This window comes from Balaenoptera borealis (assembly GCF_965194805.1).
Source record: "Balaenoptera borealis genome assembly, chromosome: 3".
In the NCBI taxonomy this organism is placed as follows: Eukaryota; Metazoa; Chordata; class Mammalia; order Artiodactyla; family Balaenopteridae; genus Balaenoptera; species Balaenoptera borealis.
In genome coordinates this window covers 148789603-148811061 of record NC_138866.1, presented here as the reverse complement: position 1 = coordinate 148811061, position 21459 = coordinate 148789603, and the positions used below count along the sequence as shown (strand labels likewise).

General features: G+C 52.8%; 1 protein-coding gene across 3 annotated transcripts in view; it reads left to right on the top strand.

Moving 5' to 3' along the window:
• Positions 1–21203, top strand: part of AP3B2 (adaptor related protein complex 3 subunit beta 2) — a 31428-nt gene extending 10225 nt beyond the window's left edge. For 2 of the 3 annotated variants that reach the window (XM_082388487.1, XM_082388489.1), the window contains exons 5-26: positions 4167–4327; positions 4598–4664; positions 4767–4949; positions 5057–5340; positions 5581–5635; positions 5991–6062; positions 7498–7560; positions 7915–8047; positions 8326–8435; positions 9076–9252; positions 12475–12661; positions 14171–14289; positions 14770–14878; positions 15264–15387; positions 15765–15948; positions 16093–16153; positions 16486–16592; positions 16795–17023; positions 17441–17525; positions 17775–17872; positions 20528–20666; positions 20768–21203. In XM_082388487.1, coding sequence (XP_082244613.1) covers positions 4167–4327; positions 4598–4664; positions 4767–4949; positions 5057–5340; positions 5581–5635; positions 5991–6062; positions 7498–7560; positions 7915–8047; positions 8326–8435; positions 9076–9252; positions 12475–12661; positions 14171–14289; positions 14770–14878; positions 15264–15387; positions 15765–15948; positions 16093–16153; positions 16486–16592; positions 16795–17023; positions 17441–17525; positions 17775–17872; positions 20528–20666; positions 20768–20918 — 2898 coding nt within the window. In that variant the 3' untranslated portion in view covers positions 20919–21203. Of the gene's footprint in view, positions 1–3193; positions 3215–4166; positions 4328–4597; positions 4665–4766; positions 4950–5056; positions 5341–5580; positions 5636–5990; positions 6063–7497; positions 7561–7914; positions 8048–8325; positions 8436–9075; positions 9253–12474; positions 12662–14170; positions 14290–14769; positions 14879–15263; positions 15388–15764; positions 15949–16092; positions 16154–16485; positions 16593–16794; positions 17024–17440; positions 17526–17774; positions 17873–20527; positions 20667–20767 lie in introns of those variants that run through there. The other variant, XM_082388488.1, reaches the window with a different exon arrangement.
• The last annotated feature ends 256 nt before the right edge of the window (positions 21204–21459 follow it).

Here is a 21459-nt window from a genome sequence, read left to right as displayed (position 1 = left end):
GGACACGGGTTCGATCCCTAGTCCAGGAGGATCCCACATGCTGCGGAGCAACTAAGCCTGTGCACCACAACTACTGAGCCCACGTGCCACAACTACTGAAGCCGGCATACCTAGAGCCCATGCTCCACAACAAGAGAAGCCACCGCAATGAGAAGCCCGCACACCGCAAGGAAGAGTAGCCCCCACTCGCCGCAACTAGAGAAAGCCCGCGCGCAGCGGCGAAGACCCAACGCAGCCATTAATTAATTAATTAAAAAATAATGCAGTGGAGGCTGAATCCCCCCACACTATTTATTCTCACCTTTTGTTTTGTGTATTAAATGCAGGCATGATAGTCTCCACTGGGTGGTTTTCTGGCTAGGATAAGATTTCTCCTGGGTAAAGAAGGCAACATCACTGCTGTTCTATTCTCTCTCCAATCAGACTCTGCAGCTCTGATTACAGCCATTAACTCCTCTAGTCTTTCCACACGTTTAGTTCAAATTCCTGTGAGAGGGACTCTGAAAGGTCCAGCTCATCTTTTCATGTTCAGCTGATGCTGTAGGCTGTTGAGCAGACTGAGAGTTGACTGCCAAAACCCGGGGCGTGCATGCCCCTGGTTCAATCTGCTCTGGCCAGCAGGAGGGGATGACGGAGTCTGCTTCTCTGAGGTGGGGCAGAAAGCATGGGCACTTGCATATACCATTCTTTCATTCAGCAAACACTTGGGTATTTCTATGCCAAACACTGTGCTAGGTTATTTTTAAAAGTCAAAACCAGGACTTCCCTGGCGGTCCAGTGGTTAAGACTTCGCTGCGCTCCCAGTGTAGGGGGCACAGTTTCGATCCCTGGTTGCGGAAGATCCCACATGCCAGGTGGCATGGCCAAAAAGAAGTCAAAACCATACAATCTATCTCTCAGAGTGGCTTGACTCAGGGTTAAATCATTTTTTAAGAAACATTCTGGAAATTTTGCACAGATTTTTACATTGACCTGAGTTTCTACAGTCTGCCCCTTTTCCCTTTTTGGAAAACCAGAGCTCATTTAGTCCATCTCAATGCAATGATTTCTCTAGAACAGTGGTCAGCAAACTTTTCTGTATACTGCCAGGTGATAGTAGTTTAGGCTGTGCAAGCCATCCAGTCTCAACCACGCAACTGCTCGATTTTGCCCTTGTAGTATGAAAACAGCCATAAATGAGTGGGCATGGCTGGGTTTGCATACATTTTTATTTATAAAAAGGGCAGAAGACAGATTTGGCCTGGGGACTGTAGTGTGCCAACCTTTGCTCCAGGACATCTCTGACAGGTCTTCTCCAGTGATACAGACCTCACTCCTTCATAAGGCAACTTGCTGCATCTTAAGACAACTATAACTGTTTTTTGTTTTTGTTTTTGTTTTTATTGAAGTATAGTTGATTTATAATGTTATATTAGCTTCAGGTGTACAACATATTAATTCGATATTTTTGTGGATTATACTCCATTTAAAGTTATTATAAAATATTAGCTATATTCCCTGGGCTGTACAATATATCCTTTCAGCTTATTTAGTTTATACATAGTAGTTTGTACCTCTTAATCCCCTACCCCCTCTTGATTCTCTCATCCCCCTCCCCCCTGGTAATGACTAGTTTGTTCTCTGTATCTATGAGCTGTTTCTGTTCTGTCATACTCGTTTGTTTTATGTTTTAGATTCCACATGTAAATGAAAACATACCCAGGATATATACCCAGGAGTGGGATTGCTGGATCATATGAAAGTTATATTTAAAAATTTTTAAGGAACCCGCATACTGTTCTCCATAGTGGCTGCAGCAATGTACATTCCCACCAACAGTGCACGAGGGCTCCCTTTTCTCCACACCCTCTCCAGCATTTGTTATTTGTTGTCTTTTTGATGATAGGCATTCTGACAGGCGTGGAGTGATTACAACTTTTTAAAAACCATTATATTGTGTTGAAACCTCCATCGCCATACTTTTTAAAAATTTATTTCAGGCTCACAGAAGGCATAAAGAATAATATAATGAATATATACCCAGCATAAGAAATGAAAGATTTATCAAACAGCCAAAATCCCCTGTATCTTCTCCTACTTATTATTCATATACATGTATTTATTCTTTTATTACTTATTAATGTATTCCTAAATAATGTATAATATTGTTTTGTAAGCAGTATCTTATATGTGTTCCTCTAAAACTCACTTTCTTTTTGTTATTACTACTGTTAGGGGGGGCTTTCCTGCACATTAGAACCAGCCTTTTCTGTCAGCCCAGGCTGAGGCTGTGTTTGCTTTGCAGCCCACTAATGTTGGCTCAATTCAGACAAGCCTCCAGTTGGCAAACAGATAATCTAGGTCTCCCTATGTCCTGTCTTTATGCAATTGGTTCCTTGAATCTCCTATGAAACCCTACTATATTTCATTTTATAAGTTTAGCACAGGATCCAAGCCAGGGTGGGTGATTCTGAATATTAATTTTGTCTGCCTGATTTTGTGTCTTCCTCCAAGATGCTGATAAGCTATTCAGACCAGGGCAACAGACCATGAGTCCCATATATCATGCTTCCAGGATAACACTCATCTGTTAGTAAATCTTCCCCAAGGACCGCATTTTACCAAATTGTGGATCCACCTAACTGCAATCAGCTGGTATTTTCCCATCTTGTTAGGAAGGATTTTAACAGCAAAAAAGTTTCTTAACACCTTTCATGTGCAAAGGGCTGTGGTTATCCAGAGATAAAATAGACATGAATTCTGCTCTTAAAATGCTTACGTATTAAATGAAACAAAAGGCCTACATCAAAAATGGTAATCCAGGAAATGCCATGAGAGACTCCCACAAATGCTTTGCTGAAATCAAGATACATAGTGTTAATAGCTACCAGCCTAGTTACCCTAGCAAAAAGGAAAAGGGATTTTGGGGGATAACTTCCTGTGAATCCATAATCATTTCCAAATAAAATGTTAAATAAAAAAGGAAAATAGGTTTTAGCAGTGGATGTGATATGATTTGACTCACAGACTCCTGCTTTTAAAATAAGTGCTTTGAAACCATCTGTTTAAAAATTAATTCCAGAATTAAAAAAATCCAGGGAAATCCAGGGATTACCATAATTTTCACCTGTAATTTTGTGGCTCTTCTCTTTCTCCATTTTAGAAAATCAGGGTAGCATCTACCCTTTAGTGTCCCAGCACCTCTCCCACTGTCCACCGTCCTCCAAGATTAACGGTAATTTACAGCTGCTGCTGCTTTTGTAATCTCCTGATTACAATACACTGTATCTAAGGCTCTTCTCAGGTGTCTATAGGATGCAATAAGAGCAAAGAGGAGGGGCTTACACACCTATTCTCTCTTTTTTTTTAAAGCAATTAATAATGGTGTAATACCATTTTTGTTTCTTATTTAATTTTTAGCTGCATTGGGTCTTCGTTGATGTGTGCGGGCTTTCTCTAGTTGCGACAAGCAGGGGCTACTCTTTCGTTGTGGTGCACGGGCTTGTTGCGGTGGCTTCTTCTGTTGTGGAGCTCGGGCTCTAGGTGCGCGGGCTTCAGTGGTTGTGGCTCACGGGCTCTAGAGCGCAGGCTCAGTAGTTGTGGCGCACAGGCTTAGTTGCTCCGCGGCATGTGGGATCTTCCCGGACCAGGGCTCGAACCCGTGTCCCCTGCATTGGCAGGCGGATTCTTAACCACAGCGCCACCAGGGAAGCCCCACACCTATTCTCTTTTAAACACTGTGGAGGAAGAGGAAGAAGAGCAGGTTTGAGAGGTTGCTGGGAGAGAGGACTGTGAGGATGAACTCTCAGAAAGGGAGACCAGTTTGCATTTGCTGGCAGTCCCCTCCAGCATAAACACAAAGACACCCTCCCCCTCCACACACTCCCCTAAGGAACAGGAGGTGTTTCAAGAACTTTAGGTGTTCTGAAAGTTTGCCATTCTTCCTGAGAGTGAAGCAGCCAATGCCACATACGTTCAGGTGTCAGATTTCTGCAGCAGGGCCAAGAGTCGCGCCTTCAGGCAGCTACCCCCCAGGTACCCAGCACTAGCACATCATCCAAGCTCAAGAGAGGAGGCAGGGAAGCAAGAGCTGGTGGTGACTAGGGACAGTGAGTTCCACAGGTGTGGCCTCTGCCCTCAGGCCACCTGCTGCCCTTTCATGGCTCTGCCTCCACCTCTGCCCTTAGGACCCCAACCAGCTGATTCGTGCCAGCGCCCTCCGCGTCCTGTCTAGCATCCGTGTGCCCATCATTGTGCCCATCATGATGCTAGCCATCAAGGAAGCTGCCTCGGATATGTCGCCCTATGTGAGGAAGACAGCTGCCCACGCCATCCCCAAGCTCTACAGGTATACCCCAAGCCCCCACCCACCCCTGGCCTCTCCCAAGTCTTGCAGGCTGCTTTTGGTTTTTTTCTGGTTTTTTTGTTTTGTTTTGTTTTTCTCTTCAGATGGTTCAGGGCAGTTTGGGGAACTGACAGAGATGGAGGACATTGAAGGCAGTGGCTCACACCTCTTTATGAATAGGGTTGGGGTGAGGGAGGTTAGCACAGCTTGGGCGGATATTGGGAAGGCTGGAGATGGGGGAGGGGCAATCCCTCTCAACAGTTTCTCTCTCAGTTTGGATTCTGACCAGAAGGACCAGCTGATAGAGGTCATTGAGAAGCTTCTGGCGGACAAGACCACGGTGCGTATGTGGACACACAGGGGGGACGGGTGGTGAAAAGGAGCCAGGCAGAGGCCCCTCTGTCCTTCTGTTCATGTGCTCTTGCCTCTGTCGGTTCCCCAGCTGGTGGCGGGCAGCGTGGTGATGGCCTTCGAGGAGGTGTGCCCAGAGCGCATCGACCTGATCCACAAGAACTACCGGAAACTCTGTAACCTGCTCATCGACGTGGAGGAGTGGGGCCAGGTGGTCATCATCAGCATGCTCACCCGCTACGCCCGCACGCAGTTCCTGAGCCCCACCCAGAACGTGAGTGGCCCAGACCCCCAGGCGGGACCCCAACCCTCGCCCTAGCAGAGTGGATAGGCGGGTCTCCGGGAGGAGGTGCCCACTGTCCCGCCTGTCTCCCCCTCCAGGAGTCTCTGCTGGAGGAGAACCCCGAGAAAGCCTTCTACGGCTCCGAGGAGGACGAGGCCAAGGGCCCGGGGTCGGAGGCGGCGGCCTCCACGGCGCTGCCGGCCCGAAAGCCCTACGTCATGGACCCCGACCACCGGCTGCTGCTGCGCAACACAAAGCCGCTCCTGCAGAGCCGCAGCGCCGCCGTGGTCATGGCGGTGGCGCAGCTCTACTTCCACCTGGCGCCCAAGGCGGAGGTGGGCGTCATCGCCAAGGCCCTCGTGCGCCTGCTGCGCAGCCACAGGTGTGCGCCCGCCCCGCCCACGCCTGGGGGCCGGCTCGTCCCGCTTCCCCCCGGCCCAGAGCGCCTGACACCCTCCGCCCCAGCCCACCTGCTCCCCGCCCAGACCCCAGTCCTGCCCTCCTCCCGCTGGTGCCCTCTCCACACCGGTCCTCTCCTCCCTCCTATTCTGCCCACCTCCCTTCTCCCGACCTGCTGCCCCAGCCGAGGGGCCCAGGTACCTCTGACCCCTCCTCTCCGCAGCGAGGTGCAGTACGTGGTGCTCCAGAACGTGGCCACCATGTCCATCAAGCGCCGGGTGAGCAAGTGACCAAGGCCTGCCCTCGCAGTCCGAGGAGTGGCTTCTGCGGGGCTAGGGGTACTGGGGAAAGGCAGGATGGGGGGAATGCCCTGGCTGTGCAGAGTGTGGGAAGGAGAGACCCCAAATGCAGGTGGAGAAGCAGGGCCTGGATCCCGAGGGCCGCTGAGGGAGGAAAGCCTGATGCAGAAAGACCGGGTTAGATCTGAGGAGGAGGGAAGAATCAAGGACTAGAGGACAGTGAGGGGCAGGAAGGATGCTGGGTCCTGGGTCAGGAGAGGAGGAGGGGCGCTCTGGAGGAGAAGCAGGTCTCAGGCTGAGGTGGAGCTCCCTGGGGCTGCCTCTCTCGTGCCAGGGTATGTTTGAGCCGTACCTGAAGAGCTTCTACATCAGGTCCACCGACCCCACCCAGATCAAGATCCTGAAGGTGAGTGATGGACAGACGTGCCCGTGGACTTTCTGTCCCCCACCCCCATGACCCACTTGAATATCCACAGTGGCCACCTTGGTGCCTGCCTGTTTCAGGGGCTGAGCCCACTGTTGCTCCCGCCAGAAGTGTTTGCTCAGGAAGCCAGGCTAATGAGAGTGGGGGGACAGGGTGAAGGGAGCTGCCCTTTGCCCAGTACCTGTTATACACCTGCCACTTTTCACATATGAAGTAATTTGATTTTCATAATCACCTCAGGAAGTGTACATTATCTCTATTTTATAAAAATGTAGACTTAGGGAGGTGAGGTAACTACCGAAGGTCAGGTCCGCTGACTCCCAATTCATACTTTCCCTTGGGACTTCCTTGGCGGTCCAGTGGTTAAGACTCCATGCTTCCAATTCAGGGGGCTCGGGTTCAATCTCTGGTCGGGTGACTAAGATCCCACATGCTGCGTGGTGCAGGCAAAAAAAAAAAAAAAAAATTTCATACTTTCCCCGCTGCAGTCTCTGTCTTCTACCTACAGTGTAATTACCCTCACACACCTACACCCTCAGGCTGTCGTGCAGACATACCCCCACAGAAAAGGCTGCAGGAGCCCATACCCACGTTCCATCCCTGCTCTGCCTCATTATTGAGTAACTTCCTTCAGCAACAGTTAATCCTCCTAACCCTTCTGAACACCTATTGTGTGTCTCACGGCTGGATCTAGGGGTATCTAGGGGTACAACAGAGAACAAACCAATTAGGCACCCTGCCCTTGGGGAGCTTACAATCTAGCTGGGGTAAGGAGGAGACATTGGGCAGCTAATCACACAGCACAGGTAAAAATCCATTTGCGAAATAGGATGTAAAAGGAAAGTGCAGAGAGCTGTACGAGCATAAACAGGTGGACCTGATCTAGTCTGGTGTCAGGGAAGTTTTCCTTCAGGAGGGGAGGCTTGAGCGGAGGACTGAGACATGAACATGAATTCTCTAGGTAAATGCAGGGACAGGAATGGGAAGAGGTGCTCCACACAGAGGAAACAGCATATGCAAAGGCCAGCAGGAGGGTTGTGACTAAAGACCTGTGTGACTGGGGCATAGAGGGTAAGGGGGAGAATGGTGGGAGATCAAGGACTTACAGACCATGGAAAGGATGTTGGTCTTTATCCTAAAAGCAACTGGAGGCTTTAAGTTTTCCTTGAAGGTAGAGAGGTGACATGATTATACTACAAGCATACTCTGTCAGGGAGTCCATTTAAGAAGCAAACTGGTCCTCCTGCATTTTGGATAAGTTTCATGATCTGTCAGTTCTCTCATCAATCTAAGGATGATGCAGGGCTGTCCTGCCTGAGGATTGTTTTCTGGTTGGTGAAGTGTGTGTTTGGAGCGAAGGTTTATGAAAGCACAGAAAGCCCACTGGCCACCCTGCCCATTTTCTGACTCCCTGCAGCTGGAAGTGTTGACTAACCTCGCCAATGAGACCAACATCCCTACTGTCCTACGGGAATTCCAGGTACGGGCCAGGGGCCAGCTTATAGTCAGAGAGGCCCACGAGACTTGTCCTGCAGCTCCTTGTGCTTAGTGAGAATCGACCTGGTGGGGCAAACCTTCTCTTAAAAGCCCAAAGTGGAGAAACTGTTATTTTACGTCCCCTCCCAATGCCTTCTACTGGCTTTGGGTTAGGGAATCACTGGGTGACGGGTGAGGCTGTCATTCCTTTTCCCAGAGTTTAGTCTCTGACATGATGAGTCATTGAATGAGGGGTAACAGCTTTCTGGAAGGTCACCCTCAAGCCTGCAGAGTCACCGCCGAGTCAAGTCTGAGGGATCACTACCTTCCGGGGGTCACTCTGTCGTGGTGTCCACAGACCTACATTCGCAGCATGGACAAGGACTTTGTGGCAGCCACGATCCAGGCCATTGGGCGCTGTGCAACTAACATAGGCCGAGTCCGTGACACCTGCCTCAACGGCCTGGTGCAGCTGCTGTCCAACCGTGATGGTCAGTGTTTGTCTGCATGTCCAACTTTGATGACTAGTGGGTGCTGCCTGCATGTCTGACTCTGATGGCCAGTGGGTATCCACCTGTCTGTCCAGGAACAATGTGTGTTCATCTGTCTGTCTGCCTCAATTAGTATCCAAGTGCTCCCACGTCTCTGAGGGCCACTGGAGAAGTACAGGGGGTTGAGGAACAGAACCAAGGGGCTGGGGGCATTGCAGGCGTGCCTGTTCATTGTGTGTGGTCATCTGACTGTCCCGGGCTCTTTTCCTGTCCCACAGAGCTCGTGGTCGCAGAGTCAGTGGTCGTCATTAAGAAGCTGCTGCAGATGCAGCCAGCACAGCACGGAGAGATCATCAAACACTTGGCAAAGCTCACAGACAACATCCAGGTCAGGGAGTGACCCCGTTTCCTTTCCCAACCCAATGTCCTCCCCATGATTTTAAGACCCTATAATTAAACACTAGCCTTAATAAAAAATCAACTTCCAAACCTTCCCTACTGGCTCGAAAGGTCTTCAGGTGGGAGGAGGGGAAAGATGAGACCATGTGACCCTGGTTCGCCTTCCCTTTGGGGATCCCTTGCTGAGCTCCAGCCTGTACCACCACTCAGGTTTTCTCTAAAGTTCTGGCCGAGGGTGGCCAATTGACTAGTCCTGTATTTTTGTGTCACACTGCCAAGTTGAAACATTCAAGCAAAGACATTCCTGAAGATTCAGGGAGAATAACAAGGCAGTAAAGCATTGAGAGCACAATGGATCCAGAAAATCAGTCTTTTATACTAAACTGTGACTGAATTTGGGGCTTGAAGTCTCTGCCCATGCTAATGAAACCCTAGGGAAGAGGGGATATGCTGCCCGGGAAATACCCAACCTTTAATCTCTCTCCCATCACCTCCCACTCCCATTTCCAGAGAAGCCCACGATACAACAGGCCAGCACAGATGGGAGGAGTGCCGATTCCTTGGCAGACCAGGTGCCCACCCACATTCCCACGTTTACCCCAGAGCTGACTCCTCTCCCACACCCACAGGTGCCCATGGCCCGAGCCAGCATCCTGTGGCTCATTGGCGAGTACTGTGAGCACGTCCCCAGGATTGCACCCGACGTCCTGAGAAAAATGGCCAAGTCCTTCACAGCCGAGGAGGACATCGTCAAGCTGCAGGTCATCAACCTGGCAGCCAAGCTCTACCTGACCAACTCTAAGCAGGTACAGATTGAGAGATGCCTCCTAAAACACTCTGGGCCCCAGAAACAGCCCAGACAGTATTCTGTGGGCCCTCACCAGGTAGGCATGAACTTCAGCACCTCTTTTTTTTTTTGTCACTTTTTTTTCTTTTTCGTATTTTATTTTATTTCTATTAATTTTTATTGGAGTATAGTTGATTTACAATGTTGTGTTAGTTTCTGCTGTACAGCACGGTGATTCAGTTATACATATATCAGCACCTTTTTCTGAAGAGGGAGTTCAGGACAGGTGTCTGGTCTGCCCAGGTGACCAGTGTTCCCCCAGTGTCCACAGCTACTCCAGGGCCCCAAGGGCCTAGTAGGGATGGTGACCACTGTTGAAGAGGCTCTTCTATGGGGCTGTGACTTCCAGTCTGGCAGTGGGTGTGTCCCTACCTGCTGCCTTTGGAACACTGGGACCAGGGGGAGGGCCCAGCAGTGATAGGCACTGATGGGAGAATATGTGTCCCAGGAGATGTGGTCTCTGCTTCCTCCCAAAGCTTGGTGATGCTTCGCCAGTCTATGCCGGGGATGAGAGGGTAAGTCTCTGCGCAGGCTTGGGTGGTATTGGCAGCCATTGCCATTCCTAAGGTGAAAGGTTATGAGAGGCACCATAGCCAAGGACATGGCTCAACTAAGCTGGAATATCAGGATATTAAAAACCTCTTGAGTGTCCAGCATCCTCTGAGATGGTCCCACGAGATTCTGCTAAAAACAAAGTGTAATGTGCAGAGCTTCTCAAGGTACTGGGGACACCAAGCACCCTGACAGTTCCCACACTCAGTTAAGTGAGGCAGGGGTTGGCAAACTACCGCCCATGGGCCAAGTCTGGCCTGCTGCCTGTTGTTGTAGATACAATTTTATTGGGACGCAGCCACGTTCATTCATTTGTTTATTGTCCGTGGATGTTGTCACTGTGATAGAGTCCATATGGCCTGCAAAGCCTGAAATAGTTACTCACGCCCTTTATAGATAGAGCTTGCCAACCCTTGGAGCAAAGCATCTGGGCCATACCCTGTAGATTGTGACATCCCTGCTGGCCTGAAGGTGGCCTCTTTGCCATCCCATGGAGTCTTTGGATGGTGGCACTTGTGCGTCTTCTGTGGCTCCTTTGATCCACGGTGGCTAGAGTGGGCCCCAGGGCTGCAAGCTGGGGAGGCAGGGCCATCACATGCTGGGACTCTTGTCAGGAGCTGGAAAGGACAGCAGTTGTGTAGAAGCAATGAGGGGCTGGATCTGTGGGTGTCAGTATTGTGGGAGAAGCAGATTGGAGACAGAGAAGTTACAGGGAACACCGCTGGAAGCCTTCAAACAAATATTTGTGTGCCTCCTTTATTCAAATGGGAGGAAGGAGCAGGTGGGAGGAACATTTGAATAGATGAAGCAGCCTGGGTGGGTAGCCACCCGGGTAGAGGGGGCGTCTGAAAGGCTCAGGACTGAGCCAGAGTGGTGCTGTTGGCATGTTTTCATTAGCTTGGGTGTGCTCACGTGGCATGTCCCCAAGTTGTCACTGTCAGCTACATGCACATTTATTCATGAATTTATTTAACATGCATTTCCCGAGTACCCACTATGCCTGGCACTGAGCTATGTCCTGGGGTGATGACAATGAACAAGACATGTTTACTGGCCTGCAAGTGCTCATAGCCAAGTAGAGGAAACAGCACAAAACGCAGAGCAATAAGGGCTGTAGTCAGGGTTGTCACAGAGAGCAGTGGGTGTATATATAGCTGAACGCCTCTCCTAGGCTGGACACAGGGGTCCCAGCCCCCATCAGGCCACCCAGAGTAGGCTGTTCAGGCAAATGGAACCTCCAGGCACCCTTTACCCTAAGGCCAGTTCTTCCAGGCATAGGCCCCTTAGAATGGTTCTTTGACTCAATAAAGGGAGCTTTCCTCCTTTCTACCCTCCCTATCTTTCTCTCTTCTTTCTTCTCAGCCTGTTCTGGGAGTGGTGGAGGAAGGGGAATTCTTGGCACACTAAGAGGGAGGTGGCCTGGATGTGTCCATGTCCATCCTGGCAAAACAGCAATGATACTTCCCCCATCCCAGTACCAAGGGTGACATTCTGGACCTGCCACAAGGCCACAACAATCCCAGCCATCCCTCCCATCTGCTGAGCCATCCATTGCATGCCAGATTCCGGCCCAGGCTGAGGCCAAGGAGATGAGGGTCCAGGCCTGGATGCAGCACTGACTGGCTCCTTAACCTGGGAAAAGTCACTTAATGACTCTGATTCTCCTCTGTAGATGGGGGCAGTAGCGCCCACCTCTCAGAAGGGTTATGGAGGTTACATGAGGTAGTGAAGCACCTAGCACAGTATTTGGCACCAGAAGGCACTCCATAAATGGTGGCTACCACTGTCATTTTGTGACAGGTTAGACTAGGTCAGGATCAGGGCAGAAATTGAGATTTGGGGTCCTGGGATATGGCTGCCTTGACTGCAGGCTGTGAACCCCATATGACTTCAGCAAACCCATAGGCAGCTGCAGTTTGCTCTGATCTCATTAGGACCTTCCAGGGAGGATTATGGCCTCTGAGACCCCTGGGCTGCTCAAAATCTACTCAGAATCTACTATGTGGGTCAATGGGGCATGAGGGCAGCCCCTGCCAGGGGGATTCCTATGTGTTCCCCCTTTCTCTTTTTATCACCTAGTTCCCCCCAGGTGATGGAGCCTAGAAACTGTGAGGTCTAGCAGAATGTTCCAGACCTTCACTCACTCTGGCACCTCAGGGTGGAGAGATTGGCCCAGCCTGGACTAGGTGGGGTAGGAGTGGGCCTAGGGCAGTGGGGACCACACACCTGAGGAAGAATGGCACCCAGGGCCAACAGGGAGGTTTCCAAAAGGGCAGGCTCTTTTGCTGGCCAAGTCAGTTGTCAGAGTTGGCGTTGGGAGTCAGGGCTGGGGAGGTGGGAGAAAATGCAGGGTTTGGCGCAATGACAGGTTGGGAGGGAAAGTCATGTGGAGGCAGCAGTGCTTGGAGCTGTTGGCCAAAAGAATCTGGTTCATGGACTTCCCTGGCGGTCCAATGGTTAAGGCTACGCACTTCCACTGCAGGGGACACAGGTTCGATCCCTGGTCGGGGAGCCAAGATCCCACAAGCCACGAGGCATGGCAAAAAAAAAAAAAAAAAAGAATCTGGTTCAGAGACCTCCTGTGTCCCCACCCTCTGTGATGGCTGCTGACCCACTTCTTGTCCCCCAGACCAAGCTGCTGACCCAGTATGTGCTGAGTCTGGCCAAGTATGACCAGAATTACGATATCCGAGACCGAGCACGCTTCACCCGGCAGCTCATCGTCCCTTCGGAGCAGGGTGGGGCCCTCAGCCGTCATGCCAAGAAGCTCTTCCTGGCACCCAAACCAGCCCCAGTCTTGGAGTCATCCTTCAAAGGTGGGAGCTGAAATCAAGAGTAACCTTCCTGGGGGAAGGGGAGAATTGGCCAGCAACCCGGTCCCAGCCCTTCCCTCTGAGGTCTCAGTTTCAGCCAGGTACCAGCCTTCGGTGGGCAGGACTTCTGGAGAAACGCCAGTCCTGTGCCCCTGGCCCAACCCTTTGCCCATCCTGCAGCATCCAGGGCTTGCTCTTTCACCCGCTCACAACCACCACCAGCATCAACTCACCTGAGTCTCTGCCCTCCCAGGCAGGACGGGCTTCTGGTTTCTCTCCTCTCGGGCTCCCCTTTCCATCCTACTCCCTGAGCAGGCACTATATGTATCAAGATTTTACCTACCAAGGGCCCAGGAAGGCAGGAAGTAGAACTCCATACAAAGGAGAGCTGTAGGGACTTCCCTGGCGGTCCAATGGTTAAGACTTTGCCGTCCAATGCAGGGGGTACAGGTTCGATCCCTGGTTGGGGAGCTAAGATCCCACATGCCTCGCGGCCAAAAAACCAAAACATAAAACAGAAACAATGTTGTAACAAATTCAATAAAGACTTTAAAAGTGGTCCACGTCAAAAAAATCTTAAAAAAACAAAAACAAAGGAGAGGTGTATGTTTGTAAGTGTCCTGAGAAAGCGGCTGCCAGCACTCACTGGGCTGTCACTGGAGGTCAGCCCAAACCCCCAGCCCCAGGCCCGCTGCCTTGCCTCTTCTCTCGGTCTGGTCTCCCGTGACAAGGACTCTGAGAGACGCAGGAAGGGGAGGGTCCCCCAGCTGACTCTCTGGACCCAGGAACCTACTCAGGAGGGGAACTTCCTTCACAAAGCTTGGTTCTCCTGCGTGTCTTTTTGTTCTGCTTTATCTTTCCCTGGACCACAGGAGCAAGGAGATTCTGAGGGATGGGGCAGATGTGAAAACCTCCCAGGAAGAAGGGGAACGGTCCCTTTCTCCTCCCTAACACCATCCCCACTTACAAGTCTCTGGGTTGCCCTCCTCTGGCTCTGACTCCCTCCTGCTCGCATTTGGACTCACCCCCTCCCCACGGAGTCCCCAGCCTGACCAGACACACCTCCCTGCCCTTTGACCCAGCCTGGCCAGCCTCTTACTCATAGTTGCTACCCTCGCCCCAAGCAGGCCTCCTTCCTGAGCCTGGCTGTGCAGCAGCACCACCCCCGTTACCCTGGGAGAGAAGCCACACCCGCATCTCTGCTTCCCCAGCAGGCACCAGGGCAAACAGGCAGCAGCAGCTCTGGGCCCAGAAGCCCCTCCTGCCCTCCTCTGTGGTCCCAGCTCCCCCCACCCCTCAGCCCTTGCTCTAGTCAGCCATACAGTCTTTTTTCCAGCATGTGGGCCTGGAGATTCAGTCAGGGCAGAAGAGCCATTAGGGGACACGTCCACCCCTCTCTTCTGTCTAGCTAGGGAGTTCCCACCGGAATCGCCACCCAGCCCCACCTAGGAAACAACTCCCAGGGCATTTCCTCACTGCCACTACTGACTTGACCTCTCACCCCGTCCCCAGACCGGGACCACTTCCAGCTGGGCTCACTGTCCCACCTGCTCAATGCCAAGGCCACGGGCTACCAGGAGCTCCCAGACTGGCCAGAAGAAGCCCCGGACCCATCTGTGCGCAATGTGGAGGTCAGCAGGGGTGGAGGGTGGAGCTGTGTGTGGGGAAGGACAGACAGCAGGGAGCCCTGGGAGTGCCAGCCCGGCCCTCCTGACACTCTCCCCGCACGCAGGAAGAAGATCTCTCCCTTGTTGAGACCCATGTGGGCCTGTTGGGCGAATACACCAAGGTCCCCCCGCCCTGTGTGCTGTGTGCCCTCTGCTCCGTGTGCAGTGCTCTCGCCCAGCCTGCGCTGCCCCCTCCCCTCCCCCTTGTATGCTGCACCCCTGTGCCTTCCCTACACTCTGTTCCTTCCTGCTGGCAGTGCCACTCTGTGAGTGCCTCCCCTCCATGGACAGGGTCCCTTCCCTCCCCCCATTATTCCCTCTTGGGGACAGGACCAGGCGGGGCCCCGAGAAGAGCTAGGGTGAAAGATAAGAGGGGCTTGTGCTTTCCTTCCCCCTCCCCATCCATGATTTAATGACTCCCCGCCCCCACCCCACAATCTCCAGGTACCTGAATGGACCAAGTGCTCAAACAGGGAGAAGAGGAAGGAGAAGGAGAAACCCTTCTACTCAGACTCTGAGGGAGAGTCAGGGCCCACAGAGTCCGCAGACAGCGGTGAGGAGATGGGCAGAGCTGGGGCCCTGTGCTTCTGCCTGTGTGTGTGCCTTGTGGCTGACTATCTGGTGCACGTGTGTGCTCCTGTATTAGATGGTCACGTGTCCAAGGGGGTGTGCACCTCCTTGTGTGCACCTGTATGTGTGCTTATGCACTTGAGGATTGCACGTCCCAGATGTGTGTGTGCTTGTGTAGGTCTTCTATCCATACGGGTCCATCTGTGTTCCAGTTGGTCTGGTTGGCGTCTGGGGCCGGGAGCAGGTCGGGGGGTTGCGGGGAGAAGAGGTGAGTTTGCTGCTTCAGTGCAGAGTCTGAAGCTGGGTGCCCAGGGCTCCCCGGGAGGCTTGCACACAAGGGAGGGAAGCCTGAGACAGTCCTTCCACAGACCCTGAGTCCGAGAGTGAATCGGACAGTAAGAGCAGCAGTGAGAGCGGCTCTGGGGAGTCCAGCAGTGAGTCTGACAACAAAGGCCAGGATGAGGACGAGGAGAAAGGGAGGAGCAGTGAGAGGTAAGATGACTGGGCGTCTTCAGGGCTCCCCCTTGGAAACGAAGGGCTAACCCTCAGCCTTAGCCAGTCTCCTAAGAGCCCCTGAGCCTCCTCATGAGCCGGTGGGGCCTACAGACCCCCTGGTCTGCTCACGTGATGGCTGCAGGAGATCTCTGCGTGGGGCGCAGCATGAAGAAGCAGTCAGGGAAGGGGCCCGAGCTGGCACAGGCCGGTCTAAAGCTCTCACTGCGACCCAGGCATAGGAGCTCAGGTGTGGAGTCCACTGGCCCAGGCTGCCCACCCTCACCCCCAGTGTTCAAGGCTTTCCCTGCTCTTTTGTGAGGCAAGAAGGGGTCATCCAGGCTGGGCCCAAGCCCTGTTTGCCCCCTTTCCTCCAGTGAGCATAGTGAGGAGGAAGGTAAGAAGAGGAAGATGAAGAAGAGGAAGAAGGTGCCAGAGGGACAAGAAGGCGGCTCGTCCTCAGATGAGGGCAGTGATTCCAGCAGCAGCTCGTCAGAGTCTGAGATGACATCAGAGACAGAGGAGGAGCAGGTGGAACCTGCCTCCTGGAGAAAAAAAACAGTGAGCGCCTTGGGGCAGAAAGGGGATGGGCGTATGGACCGGGGCCCTCCCCACCCTCTGGGCCAGGCCCAGGCATCTCCCCATAACCCAACCCCGGGCCAGGGTACTCCCCTTCCTCACTCACATCCCACTTTTCTCTTCCAGCCTCCCAGCAGCAAAAGTGCCCCTGCAGCCAAGGAGATCTCTCTGCTTGATCTAGAGGACTGTGAGTTTGGGTGGTAGAAGTCACAGGGGGAAGGAGGCCTGGGGAGTATGACTTAGGAAGGGCCATGGGCGCTCTGGGCTAGGTTCCTCGGGGGTTTGGGGTGGGAGGAGCAGACAGAATACATCTTTGGGCCTGAGAGGGCCGCAGGACATCCTCTCCAGGTGTGGGGCTGGGGTCAAGGATGGCTGTCCCCGCGGAGCCGCCAGGCTGCCATGTGCCTCACTGTCCGTGGTGCTGAGCCGTCTGCTCCCTAAGCCTTGGGCTCCTGCTCGATCCAAGCCAATTCCACTTTGCCTCTTCCTCGTCATAATGTTTCCCATATACTCCCACAGTCACCCCTCCCAGTGTCCAGCCTGTGTCTCCCCCCACGGTTGTGTCCACCAGCCTGGCTGCTGACCTGGAGGGCCTGACGCTCACAGACTCCCCCCTGGTGCCCTCGGTGAGTGGGATGGGGAGGGACAGGGCTGGGGCAGGGACACATCTCTGTGCTGCATCCTATGGTATGGATTTGTGTGAAGGGGGTGTGATGGAGGGGATGGCTTTGAGCCTCCGTTGCTGTGACCACAAGTAGGGACAAGGCTGGGATGGGCTCTCGCCTTGTTGTTCATTTCCATACTTCCTCTCCTCCTCCTCCCCTCCAGCTGCTGAGTCCAGTGTTGGGTGTCGGGAGACAGGAGCTGCTGCACCGCGTAGCTGGAGAGGGGCTGGCTGTGGACTACACCTTCAGCCGCCAACCTTTCTCTGGGGACCCCCACATGGTGGCTGTGCACATCCACTTCTCCAACAGCTCTGATACCCCCATCAAGGGCCTACATGTGGGCACCCCCAAACTGCCCGCTGGCATCAGCATCCAGGAATTTCCTGAAATCGGTGCGGAAGGGCCTGGGACGTGGTGGAGAAGGAGGCTCCTGGGTGGACTTGGTCTTTCTGTGGTTTCTGAAGCCCCCCTCTGTGCCAGGCCAGGGTCTAGGCTATGGGGGTATGGAGATGGCATCTAACACAATCCATGGACAAGACAGACTAGGAAATGAGCAAGTCAGTATCAGGGCAAGAGGTGCTTGAGCCTTGGTGGTTTCAACACTGACTTAAATGGGGTGAGGGTGAGTGGGGGAAGGGTGTTTACATTTCAGGAGAAACTCAGGAACAGTCTCTCCAGGGGCTCAGAAAGCCAGGATTCCATAGAGGAATGCTCAGCTCTGGAAGTGAAGGGGAGAAGGGGTCAGGGTTCCAGACCTGTCAGGTGATGCTGTCTTTCTCTCCCCCTTTCCCTGCCTCACACTGCTGCAGAGTCCCTGGCACCCGGAGAATCTGCCACTGCTGTCATGGGCATTAATTTCTGTGACTCGACCCAGGCGGCCAACTTCCAGCTGTGGTATGTTTCCAACTCATGGAGGAGTAGGAGGATGGCTAGGGAGAGGTGGGGTCAAAATAAACTGGAGGTGGAGGTGCTGTTAGGTGGGGCTACATCATGATCTGGTGTGTCTGGAAGGCATCCCAAGACCTCAGGTCTCTTACCTCCCTCTCCTGCTGCCTCCAAGCCCTCCCTTCAGACGCAGTGCGAGGTGAGGGGAGAGATGCTGGCCTCACTCCCTCTCCCTCTGTCTCCTCCTACCCTTCCCAGCACCCAAACCCGACAGTTCTACGTCTCCATTCAGCCACCTGTTGGGGAGCTGATGGCCCCTGTGTTCATGAGCGAAAATGAGTTCAAGAAGGAACAGGGTGAGTGTTCCCTGGAGGTGGGCAGGGAGGGTGCTCAGGACCATCCACTGGGGCTCATTCAGCTCCACCATACAGTCACGCTGAGGGAGCCTCAGCTCCTGCAGATGGAGGGAGGCCTCACAGCTTGTGGCTCCAGCAGAGGCTTCACAGAGCCTGGGACACTTCAGTGAGGCTCTGGAGACAGTCTCAACTCAGCCAGGCAGAAAATTCTAGGCCAGAATTCCAGCTGGGGGAAACATTATGAGTAGGTGTTAGTGAAAATTTACAGGAAGAAAGGAGGGGAGCAGTTTGCTTTAGGGCATAGGAGTCCTTAGCAATGGTGAGTAGTGAAAACAAAGCTGAAAATATGTTTGGTCTAGTTTCTGGAAGCCTTGAACGCGATGCTAAAGGATTTCGGTCCTAAAATTTCAGAGCTGGAAGGGGTCACAGAGGTTATTGGGTCCAACTCCATTGTTAGAGAGGTAAGGACTGTAGATTTCGTTTTCCTAGCAGTAGAGGAGCCATTGAAGTTTTTTGAGCAAAGACGGGGCCAGGTTCAGACTTCTGCTTCAGAAGGAGAAATCTGGCAACATTTACAGCTAGGACTGGAATTGAGAGAATCTGCAGCAGGAAAAAGAGGCAGAACAGCGTAAGTGGGAGGCAACATGGGGCTCCATGAATCCTGGCTTTAAGTTCTGAACCTGCCACTTGCTTGGCATGTGACCTTGGACTAAATTGTGTGCCTAGTTATAAGGCTATTGCAATAGATCTGATGAGAGATGGTGAGGACTAGGATTAGAACTACAGCAAAAAGAATGAAAGGCTGAGGTGGGGGAGAGGGAAGCCATGGGCATTTGCCCTAAGAAAGCGGAGAGGGAGACATATAAGCTGGCTCTAGAATGTCTGGCTTAGATAGTAGGGAGAATGGCAGTGCCGTTCACCTAGACCAGGGGTTGGCCAACTTTTTCTGTAATGGGTCATAAAGCAGATGTTTTAGGCTTTCTGGGTCATGTGATCTCTGCTGCAATTTGCCGTTGTAACCCAAGAACAGCCACGGATAATACATAAATGAATGAGTGTGGCTGCATTCCAATAAAATTCTATTTATGGTCACAAATTTGAATTTCATATAATCTTCATGTGTCATGAAATATCTATCTTTGATTTTTCCCCCAGCACTTACAAAATATTAAAAAAAAAACAAAAAAACCATTGTGGGCCATGCAGGTGGTAGGTTGTATTTGGCCTTCAGGCTGTAATTTGCCAAACCCCTGATCTGGAAGAAAGAAGAATGGATTGGGCAAGGGAAAGGGGGGACGATCTTGGACAGTTTTGGAGAGGCTGCTTTTGAAATACATTTGGGAAATTCAGGAAGAGGTGTTTAATATGCAACTGAAAATATGGGTCTGTGCCCAGGAAACACTTCTAGGCCGGAGTCAGAAGCATAGAGGTGATAATTGAAGTGAATATGAATGAGATCACCCTGGGAGAGAGATGGGTGGGAAGATAAGAAGGTCAAAGACCTTGCTTGAGGAAAACCTGCTTTCTTCAGGAGAAAAAGGAGGGGAGGGAAAAGAGAAGGAAGAGTGAGAGGTGGGAGGAGAACCACGAGAGATGAGGAGGTTGAAGAGTGCCTTGGATGGTCTGCAGGCCAAGATGACCAAAGACCTTCAGATCCAGCAGATAGGAAGCTGCTGCCAACATCAGAGAGAGCGGGTCATCGCAAAAGGGGGGCAGAGGCCAATTGCAGTGGGTTGAGGGAGACCAGGGCTTGGGGAAATGGAGTCCTCTTTGGAGGACCTTGGCGGTCACTGGGGAGGGAGACACAGCACTAGCATGATGACGTATCTTGTTTCTAGAGAGGACTTCTTAGGAACGAGGAGACTTGATATGGAGAGACTAAAGGTACAGGGACAAGAAAATGTCACTAGTTAGGAACGGAGGGCATGAAAGCGACAGGAGAGGGATGTCTGTTCTGAAAAGGAGGAGAAGAATGGCGGAAGTAACAGAAGGAGGAGAGAGAGGCTGAGGAGAAGGTGGGCAGGAGGGCAGACGGAGGAGCTCGCGTGGCTGGGAAGAGCGTGTGAGTGGAGAGGAGAGGTCAGACCCGTAGAGTGAGGGTTTCTTGGGACGCTGTGAGTGCTTGGGGACGCGACGAGTCCTGGACAGGTTTGGAGCTGTTGCCACATGTGAAATTAGGGGTCCACCTGTGAGGGCTGCATGTGACAACTGGACTCTGGCCTGTCGGGTGAGTACCAGCAGCAGCCACCAGTGATCTCTTTGTGAGGACGCAGCCTCCAGGAGCTGGGAGAGAGCTGCACCTGGGTTGGAGGGCCAACCAGGAAAGACTAAAAGGTGGAGGAAACCCCTCTGAGTACTGACTGGCCACCAAGTCCACTGGCCACTCCCAAGGGGCTGGTGGCCCAGATGTCTGACCGTGGGGAAGCACCCAGTCAGTCTCTGCTCAGCAGTATGGATAGAGCCCTGGGTGGGGTGGGAGGCTGACCAAGGCTCCCTGAGGGAGGGCCAGGTCCGAGAGGGAAGGAGCCCCTCCTCAAGACTGGTGAGGGAGATTCAGACCTGCCCCACCTGAGTAGAACCTGGTGAGGGTGCTCAGTGGGCGGACCCAGTGGTACCCACCGTGACCTTTGCCCTCATCATATCCTCTGCCCCCAGGAAAGCTGACGGGCATGAATGAGATCACAGAGAAGCTCACGCTGCCAGACACCTGTCGGAGTGACCACGTTGTGGTGCAGAAAGTGACTGCCACTGCCAACCTGGGTCGTGTCCCTTGTGGGACATCTGATGAGTATAGGTACTGACCACCAGCAGGGGGACGAGATGGGCTCTTGGTCCTGATTTGAAGGAGGGGCCCCATGCCTCAGGGTTGAGCTCATTCCTCTACCCCCACCTCAGGTTTGCAGGGAGGACGCTGACCAGCGGGAGCCTGGTCCTGCTGACCCTGGACGCCCAGCCCACTGGAGCTGCCCAGCTGACAGTCAACAGTGAGAAGATGGTGATCGGCACCATGCTGGTGAAGGACGTGGTACAGGCTCTGACCCAGTGAGCCTAAGTGCTGTGACCTCTTTGACCGTCACTTGTCCCTCCCTCATGACATCTAGGCTGTTAGCCTCTCTGTCTCTTTCTTTCTCTCTCTCATATCAGACTCCTCATTCCAGATAGCATCCGGGGGTCCTCTCTCTCTCTGGTCATGACCAGGCTCCCTCCCAATTCTCCTCCCCGTGGGTTCCTTAGTGACGTGTGCAGAGGGAGATGGCAGGGCTCCATTCAGTCCTCCCAGCTTTGTGTAGCTATTTATGTGGCAAAATCTCAATAAAATGTCTTCTCCCTAGATGCTGGCTCACCTTTCCTTTCTTCTGGGTTCTGCCTAAGGGGGTTGGCGGGGGGGCGGGGGAAGAGCTCCGAAGAGTGACTGTGTTTGACCCTTGTGAATGATCACCACTGACCTTCTAGGGGAGGCTGTGACTGACTCTCAGAGGTGACTCTGGTTGGACCCCCAAGATGACCATCTTCAAGTCTTCAGGCATCTCTGTGTAAGAGACATCTGATCAGGGATGGGGAGGTCAAGCTGGAAGAACTCCCTGGTC